At 33.8% G+C, this 9727-nt stretch overlaps 1 protein-coding gene across 1 annotated transcript; it reads left to right on the forward strand.

The window, feature by feature from the left end:
• Nucleotides 1–1725: 1725 nt before the first annotated feature.
• On the forward strand, nt 1726–9154 carry LOC129232993 (uncharacterized). Its single transcript, XM_054867072.1, has 4 exons — nt 1726–1909; nt 3108–3295; nt 7539–7649; nt 9031–9154. The coding sequence occupies exons 1-4, from the start codon at nt 1777–1779 to the stop codon at nt 9049–9051; spliced, it is 453 nt and encodes a 150-aa protein (XP_054723047.1). The 5' UTR covers nt 1726–1776; the 3' UTR covers nt 9052–9154.
• The last annotated feature ends 573 nt before the right edge of the window (nt 9155–9727 follow it).

A 9727-nucleotide genomic window follows, 5' to 3' on the forward strand; every position in this document is an offset into this window, starting at 1 on the left:
AATAGTCAAAAACTGATTTAACAGGAAAAAAATCTGAGGCTTTGAGATGAACTGCTTGCCTCTTTTGTGCGACACCATTCCAGAAGACCTCCAATTGAAGCTCAGAAGAGAACTGAACGAAACACAAGAAAATGTTTCGAAGGGTCTACACAGCCTCAGGGAATTCTTAAAAAGTAAGATCCATCATTTTAACACCTAAATCTGATTTTATTCATTATGTCATTGAGAGTACCATTGACGAGGTGAATATTCTTCGTTCTTCACGTTGCATGGTAAATCTTATATCATTAAAATCTGAGCGTATGTATCTATGTATGTATCTATGTATGACAGAGTTACTTCTCCCTAACGCCAGTGAACTGAACATCGAACCAGGTATCGATAGATTCGTCATTTTCTCGCCTTTATGCTTGGCTGTTTTACATAATTCTCCGATAATATTTAGCGGAGATATCAATAAATAACTATTGATTATGATATACTTAGATTTCGACATGAAATCCATTGTAGAATTTTTTGAAGGTTTTAATCCATTCAAATTACTATTCAGTGCTTCATTCCAACTTTCCGCAACAATGCTTTATTAAAATTTATTCGCAACTCCAAAGCTCTAATACGCTACCTTGCGGCGATTAATAGCACTAAAGAAAATATTAAAACATTCCATTCCACGTGTTTTCTTTGGGGTAAATGACAGGATTCAGACAGTTTATGGTGTAATGTAATTTCAGAAGAACAGAAAAGAAAGCTCCCCACAAACACGATGAAAAATTACTGTCATTCACTAAGCGTCAAAGCAAGTTATGAGTTACGGCATTTGTTTGTTTTACCTTTTTCATCCGCCATTAGACCGAGGATGCAGCGCCACCTATAGTATATAGGAGTTGCGAATAGCGTGAAGAATTATTGAGACGAAAGATCTGTTGCCATTTTCGTTTCTCGGATATGAACAAGGAAAATGTTTTAAAGGCTTTTCCTGCAATCGAGGGACGTAAAATATTTACTTTTTGTTTATTTTTCCGCAATCTGCCGCAAAATTTCACTTTTTTTTTGTTCAAGCCTGAATGTTGAACACGCGTCACTTGACATAACTTTTATTTTCGAGGTAGACCGTGCAAAGCCGGGCGACGCAGCTAGTGTGATAATAAATGCTGAAATTGGTCTCTCAATGATTACTTCTTTGAACGATTTCTTTAAAAAAAGTGGTATAAAATAGTCTGCTTTTGCAAGGTGGGGAGGAAATAATTTTCCAGGTTGAACAAGAAAATCTGGAAAATGTATCAAATAAATCACCCACGGCTAAAGCGTTTTTTTTTTCTTTCTGTTTCTTCCCAAAACAATCTTTTTATACTGTCACAGTAATGAAAAAATAAAAAACAAAAACAACTATTCTAAATTGCTTATCCAAGCAATTAACACTCCCTGAAGTGTTTAATAACTCATCGTAACCATCAAAAAAGTGTTTAAAGAAAGCTCCATATACCCAATAGGATGTCTACTGAAAGCCCAAGATCTTGCGAGGGGGGGAGGGGGCTTACTCTTGCAGCATTATTGAGTTTCATTTTCTTTTATTATTTTACATTTTATTACTGCTGTAATAAATGCTAAAGTTACGTGTGCATATATTTCCATTCTTCGTTTTAACGCAATAGTTTTGCCACGTCAACAGGGGAAAAGATTCCGTCGAGGACAGACGATGACTTCCTGCTGTGCTTCCTGCGCGCGCAGAAGTTCAACGCGAAGCGAAGTGAAGAGAAGCTGAAGCGATATTGCCGCATGAGGCAGACTCTGCACGACTTCTTCGAGGACATCGACGTTGCCAAGATGGAGGCAGTCTTGGACAGTCAAATAGTCGGGTTCTTGCCCTACAGGGACAAGAAGGGAAGGGCGGTACTCTTCTCGAGGGGATGTAAGTTATGGATTTTGTTAACTGACTTAGAGGAGGTTGTCCGTTCGTAGCTTTTTTACTTCCTTCTACAAAAAAGGAAGTATTGTATTCGCGAAAAAATTTTCACTCAAAAATCGGCCTTCATTTCCATTTTTCTCACCCCCAAATGAATGTGGAGTTTTTTTTTTCAACCCGACCACACGTGGATATATGCCTAGGAACGTAGAGACACCCAAAATATTCATTTTGACGACCCACGAGTTAATTACAACTAATTTTCTTGTGACGTCCGTATGTACGTATGTATGTGCGTATGTGTGTATGTGTGCATGTATCTCGCATAGCTCAAAACGGTATGTCCTAGAAAGTTGAAATTTGGTACGTAGACTCCTAGTGGGGTCTAGTTGTGCACCTTCCTTTTCAGTTGCATTCGGATGTTTCTACCCTTTATACGTCTTCAAAAATGAAACGACTTGAAAATTTTGTGTTCAATCACTGGCTCGATGTGTTCATTCTTTGAGAAGCTATTTTTCATCTAAAGTCCTCAAAAAAAAAAAAAGCTAATCAGAATCATAAAATATCAGGGTTGTTTTTTTTTTCACTAATTAGGGTGGACTGGATATAGTTATGTTTATACAAGCGCGTTAATTTTCGAGTTTGTATTTTCCCAGAACTGAGAATCTTATGAGGAAGCATCTGACTCATACTGATTTGACCTATGCAGTAAGATCAAATCAGTATGAGTTTGAAACCAGTCTTGTTTCTTTTGAGAATTATTCGTAACCAATCTACATTTGTCCACAAAGGCAAATTTTTACAATAAATTACTCTCAACTGGTGCATATGGGAATCAAATTTTGGATAACTTATACTTTCTTTCAAAACTAAATTTACGCATGTTCTCACTGAAACATAAATTTCAGTTCTAAAAAACTATATGCCCAAATTTATAGTTGTCGCATGCATGAACAGATATTCATTTCTTTTCTGTTAAAAGGTGACTTAAACGAAATTGTTCTTAGCTATGATTTATTTGAGTCAGGGTTTATTATTATTATTATTATTATTTTGCTTAATGTAAGTTTTTGTTATTTAGTACAATCAGCCACGCAAATATATTGCTTAAAAAAAAGTTGATATGCTTTAAATAGTTGCAATAACATACTAATAAAACTGAGATGCTATTCAAAAATGATTCATTTTCAAATCCTTTATTTAGACGCTTGGAATAAAGAAGCGTACGACCTCGTGGACTCCACGAAGTGCGCAGTACTCCTGATTCTGTACTCTCTGACCTTCCCCCTGACTACCATGACAGGGATATGCGTCATAACGGACGCCAAAGTGGAAGCGGTCCAAGACTATTACCACAACTTCAGGGCCTTCGGCACTCACACCTCCACTATTGTAAGATTTTTGTTTTTCTCCTCAGATAGATTAATATTGATACATATACAGAGAGGTAAAGGAATATGAGGCGAAGTGAAATGTTTAAATAATTACTCTGCTTTTGGCAATTTTAGCTTTTTCATTTCCTCTTTAATAAACTAATTACTTATTTACACTAATTACTTATTTTATCACGTTATAAAATAAATAATTAGTGTAACTTAATAACGTAGAGTAACTTAATGACGTAGTTAAGATTATTTTGATCTGATTTTAACACTGATTAAGGAAATTCATTTTGACTTTTTGTTTTTTTCAAGCACACTTTCTAGAAGCTGTCACCCATAAAACTAGGTGTTTATCCAATAAGATTCAATTTCAGTTTTGTTAAACATAGTTTTTCAATTTAACTGAAATTTGAGCTTGTTCACGTTACTTGTTGCCTGGTTACTTTATTAATTACAAGGACCGGTAATCCAGTTTAAGAACATGGCATTCAAACAAACTTTTAATTTTTTCATAGAAAATAATTTAGTGGTGAGATTTAAATGCGCATTTAGGATTAATTAAAATATAAATTATAAGGCTTATTAAAGCATTTACACTGGTTTTTATTAAGTACTAGTGGCACCCGCACGGCTTTGCTCGTAATAGAAAAATTAAAAGGTCTTTTGGTTCGCCTGTATTTTTACAAATATAGTATGGTGAATTTTCTCGCCAATTGGCTTGTACCCACGTTACAGTTCCACGTTATGATAATTTCGTATCTCACCAATTGGCTTGTGCCCATGTTACGGTTCCACGTTAGTATTTCGTAATTTACTCGTCCATCTTAAGATATTTTTTGTCTTAAAATTGGAATAGACAGGAATAATATTGGAATACGACATCAATTTCGTAATTTACTCGTCCATCTTATGATATTTTTTGTCTTAAAATTGGAATAGAAAAAGAACCACATCGAATTTTCGAAACATCGCTTCGAGGTGCACACCCCCGTGCTATATACTAACTTTGTGCCAAATTTCATGAAAATCGGCCCAACGGTCTAGGCGCGTCACAAACATCCTACATACATCCAGACATCCTCCGGACAAAGAGACTTTCAGCTTTATTATTAGTAAAGAAGTTGCTTAGAAGCTTCAACCTCGAAAAATATTTTTTTTTCTTCTTAACCAGAAGCTTCAATTTCAGTTTTGTGAGATAAAATTCCTTATTTTTTAAAAAAATTCAATTGAAGTTTGTACTCGTTAAACTTTTCTTAAGCCAAATTTCTTTATTAATTACAACCTACGTTAATTTTTATCATTCTTGGTTTTAGAAGATGCCTCAAAGGGGAAATGCGGTTCATAGGCGGGAAAAATAATGGAAAGAGCCTTATCTGTTTGTAGGAAGGATAATATGTGGCTATGCTTATCGATAACTTGGCTAACGATAACGGTGTAATAACGCTTCCTCTTCCAGCACACACTAGGCATCGTTTACAGCCCTTTGACGTGGCCTTTTCAAACCTCTGTCCACAAATTTCAATCGATCCTCTGATACGTGGATGCGAGAACATCCAATGAATATAAAATAAGAGAACTGTTAGGTGACTCTTATGAACAAACTGCAAGCGTGGCCAATATTTTGTGAACGAATTCTCTAGAACAGGAGTTTGACCTGTTAGTTATAATTGTGTTTAATGGCAGCTACTTTGCAGCAACCGAGTTAGAAGTTCGTAGTCCAGATGAGACTACCAAAGTACACACACTGCATGTTCGGTGTCACCTGTTCAAGATGATCAAGAACAATGTACGGATAAAATTAACACAAGTTCCGAGGAATCAGTGGTCAGTTCTCAAGTTCTCATCAAGTTATGATTGTCGGTTCTATTGATGATTTTGTTAAGGTGGCACACATACCTTTTGCATAAAAAATGAAAAGCAGAAGAAGGAAACCTACTTCGGCAAACGTTCTAACGTCATCGCCACAGAAAAAGGACACACAACAAAAAACTATCTCAAAAGAATGAGCAAAATACCGCCCAAAACAACTGGATTTACAATATTTGCCATAGAGATGAAGAGCAAAGCATGATTTAGTGTATGAAATGCCATGAGCGAAGTTAGCCCAAAGCAAAGGAAATTCTGTTGCAAATCCTATAAAAAGAATGTACAGTTCAAATGCAAGTTATCATATCATTTACTGCTGCGGTCCAATTTAGGAAGCGCATGGTTCAATATAGGCGCAAATGGGTCGTTCTCCAGAAAACGTAACTTTTGAACGCAAATATTTTTCAATTTCAAAACCTTTTGTTTTCTTTTTCTTTTCTTTTTTTAATTCTTACATGAAACTGTTACCGACTAGAAGTAACCATAAACAATGGCCCAGCTAAGTTAAAATTATTTTACTCATAAATTTAAAAAAAATTAAAAAATGCCTTGTTCACGGAAATAAAAAGAAAAAAATTTTACATTTAAAAATCGAGGCCAATTTAATATCAAAGTAGTAATTTCGTTAATTGTGCAAACAATCAGCTTTTTTAATGATTGTTGGGAATATAATATTAAGCTCTCTTAATTAAAGTACGGCTTAATTAGTAGTTTCAAATGTATGTTAAAAAATAGCATTTAGTAAATTTGAGGATATACTGACAATTTATAATTTTGCTAGAGCGCCTATTATTGATGTATTTTTCCTCCATCATTTATTTTCACCTCAGAAATAATGACATTGCTAAGGTCTGTCACGGAGGAGAGATTCACGGAGGTGAGGAATTTTCCATTAATATAGGCCTAATGGATACATTTCTCAGGGGAAAATGTTTTTTTCTTCGTTGCTACAATCTGCACATGTTGAGCATATGAAAACATGTTCGCTTCTTTTTATACATTTATTTACATCCCTGAAATTCAAGTTCACGGAGGTGAGAAGTCAGAATAACCACACAAAGTTTTTAAAGCAAAATTTATCTTTTGTTTTTCGACAAAAATCTCACAACTTCTTTATGGCTGAAAATAAACAAGGGAGCTCCCTTGTATCATGGAAAATAAAAGTTGATGTCATTACTTCCCCGTGTTAATGAGAAATGGCGTTTTGTGTTTAGGTAACGGAGGTGAGAATTTATTGTGTGACATGACTCCTTGTCCTATTAAAACGAACTAAAACACAATATTGAAAAATTAAATATGCTTGAATAATTAGTATTTGAGACACTTGTGAAAGGAATAATAAATAAATAAGTATATACTTTTAATTAAACAAGTTATTAAGCAACATAAACATTCACACAAGGTGTGTGACATGCCACGGAGGTGAGAATTCACATGTTGTGAACCAAAATATACTAAAATAAAAATTATTATTAAAATATTGTTGACAGGTTTAAATGGATATATTTTTGATGAAATGAAAAATCATTGTTAAATGAATTGTTGTAAAAGCCGTGTGACAGCAAAGTTACACTTTTTGAAGAATAACCCATATATTCCTAAATTGGACTTTTGCAACTTTGTCAAAAATAATTTTAAAAAAATATATCGTCGTATTTACAGCAAATGTAAGCACTTATGGCCGTTCCTAATTCAATTTGGCTTCAGATAGCCTATTTTTATTTTGCTTCACATTTAGCAACACGGGTCTCTTGTTCTTAAAGGGCCCAATATAGGTGGTCTTCCCCTATATAATATGCCCTAATATGAACATTTTTCAAGCTTGAGAACATACGCTATAAGTCTAAAAGATGTTTGAGAGTATACGGCGGAGTATAACCCTATGGGCCTATGGGAACACACTGAAGTGATATAGTAAATGATTGAGAATTGAGTGAGAAATAAACTATTTCACTTTGTCTCATCCATACCCCGCATATACTTGACTAACTGTACAAAGAATTTAAAATATAAACAATCTTAATATTAACTAAATCAATACTGCACCGAATATTAGAAGGTCTCAATTAATATTTTAAATGTTAAAAACAAGAACTTTATCATTTTAAAATTTCAAAAATAATTGTTGACTTACAACAAAATATTACAATACGAGTAACAATTTTTAAAAATCGCCAGTATTATCATATGCTTTAATCTTCGGAAGTATTTTTTTCCTGAATGGAATAGACTACATATGGTACAATATAGTTAAAATAACACCAGATAGGTGGCACTAAAAGTGGGGTAAATACTTCCCCATTTCACTTTGCCCCACGCTCCCGTACTACTTTGTTATTTTCTTAAACCAATGCATTTTCAATTAACATGTGTCATCACTTTTGCAGATGTCACTTCCTTGCCGCTTCCAGAGGATGGACCTGTTCAATGAAAACTTCATGTGTCACTATTTCTACGCAGCTATTCGGCCTCTTTTACCCACCAAGTTCTCAAAAAGGGTGAGAAATTGTCATTAGTGATGCACTTTTACATAAATTAATATATTCGACACTCGATGTTACGAACTTCTTGACTACGAACAGTCTCGATTTTAAGAACCTCTAGACTATGAACAATCTCGATTTTACGAGCTAAACTATATCACCAAAAGTATTAGGACACTTTCAGAAATTCACATTTTTACGAATTTCTCGAGCAATAAGAGAATGGTTGGCGAGAAAAACGTTGTACAGTCGAGTCCCGACTTACGCGAGAGATGCGTTCCTAGACTCCTCGCGCAAGTCGAAATTTCGCGTTGTAGAAAAGGGTATGTGTACAATTTTTTTTGAAACATACCGAATTATTTTAGACATTTATAAGCACCCCTCAATTTGCTTTAACGCATTCCTCATCTATACATTAAAGTTTCTTATAATTAAGAACTGTACTTAAAAAAATAAAAAAGCTACTACATTCATAAAAAAAAGCTTAATGCACAAAATAAATGATCAATGACAAGGAAAGACATAAAATAAAACTAAATGGTAGGTACATCACTAAAACTTATATTCCTGCTACCGTCGACGTACTTTTAGTTGTTCAATCATATCGAATAACTTTTTTTTTAACCTGAAAGTTTTTTTCTTCTCACATTTACAAGCTTTAGCTGAAGCAGTGCACTAAGGGGCTATTTTATTTCATCAACTTTAATATTTTAAAAGAAAAAGAAGGAAAGACGCCGAGTAGTTACTTGATGCACTAACAAAGCGATGCGTGGACTAGAATGGTAAAGGGAACTTCCGCTATCAGTGACGCCATTGGGATGAAATATATTAATAATAATATACGAAATTAATATTTAGGACCCAATACTGCCGTGCTAAGCGCAAAAGTGGTATTTGCATTGGAGCTCAAAATGAGAAATTCACGATTAAAGTTTTACAACTGATTTCTTTGATTTCTGACTTTATTAAATGTTCAACTCGCTGTAGTTGTTTCGTAAATAACTTATCTAACCTATGTAACAGCGTATTTTCGTAGAAATCTTAATTTAAAATTAATGAATGCAGTTACGATAAATTTTCTCTTCAAAACCTTTCCACATACTAGGTTAATTTAACCGTAAATGACTATTACTAGGCAATGTTAGGGGTATCTGCACACATACGACAAAAACAGCTTAGTAAAACACGCTTAACGTTTCATTAAATAATACTCTGATTTATTACGACTTGGCTGCCGCTTTATTTTGTAAAAACAAATCTAAGAGAATCTACCTTCTGAAAAGTACCATTTTCAAAATTTATTATTTTTAAAACTGTATATAAACCATAATAATTTTCTGTTCTTTATATTCAAAGACTGTGTTGGTGCCATCATTTGTAATGTTTTATTTTCTAGATTCATTTTTACCCAGCATGAAGATCATTTTGACAGCAGACGATACTTAAATAAAAATACGTATAATTAGCCGGAGTTTTTTTTTTTTTTTTTGGCATGAAGGAATAAGATATGAATATTTTACATGCATTTCATTTTTAAGAATTTGCATTTTAAATAAAAATTTAAATAGAATAAGCTGAATATTTACTTGAAACTTTATGCAAAGTTGTATTAGTTTTTATTATGGACCTATATCAACTATTCAACGGTAAACTAATGTTAGTACTCTGCTACAATAAACTACTACACTATTAAATATGCTGCTTTACTAAGGTATCAAAGTCGTATGTAAAAATTATTAAGGAAAAAAGTGGTAACTGCGCAAATTAACCACTTTAAAAGCCTAGTATTTGTCACTTACGTTCAAAATGCCTTAGCAAAATACGCAAAATGTGTAGTTACGACCATTTTGCGTAAGTCGAATCGCGTTGTAACGGTAGAAAAACTATGAATATAGTCCAGAGAATGAATCACCTGTGTTTTTAGTTCATTTACACTTCAGAAAAAGCACTAATTGGCATTGACCTTGTAAATAAAGTGTTCATAATTCAAAGAACTTTGTATGTCGTCAGCCTGCTTCGGGGTTTTCTTGCAATAGCCTGTTTAGTATATTGCATTAAAGGACCGTTCATTAATTACGTAAGAATGATTTTGG

This window comes from Uloborus diversus, unplaced genomic scaffold (assembly GCF_026930045.1).
Source record: "Uloborus diversus isolate 005 unplaced genomic scaffold, Udiv.v.3.1 scaffold_1469, whole genome shotgun sequence".
NCBI classification, from domain to species: Eukaryota; Metazoa; Arthropoda; class Arachnida; order Araneae; family Uloboridae; genus Uloborus; species Uloborus diversus.

Coding starts and splice junctions, on each gene's coding strand:
- LOC129232993 (XM_054867072.1), top strand. CDS start 1,777: ATGAGGCAGACTCTGCACGACTTCTTCGAGGACATCGACGTTGCCAAG. Junction 1,910..3,107: donor GGTACTCTTCTCGAGGGGAT/GTAAGTTATGGA, acceptor TCCTTTATTTAG/ACGCTTGGAATAAAGAAGCG. Junction 3,296..7,538: donor GCACTCACACCTCCACTATT/GTAAGATTTTTG, acceptor TCACTTTTGCAG/ATGTCACTTCCTTGCCGCTT.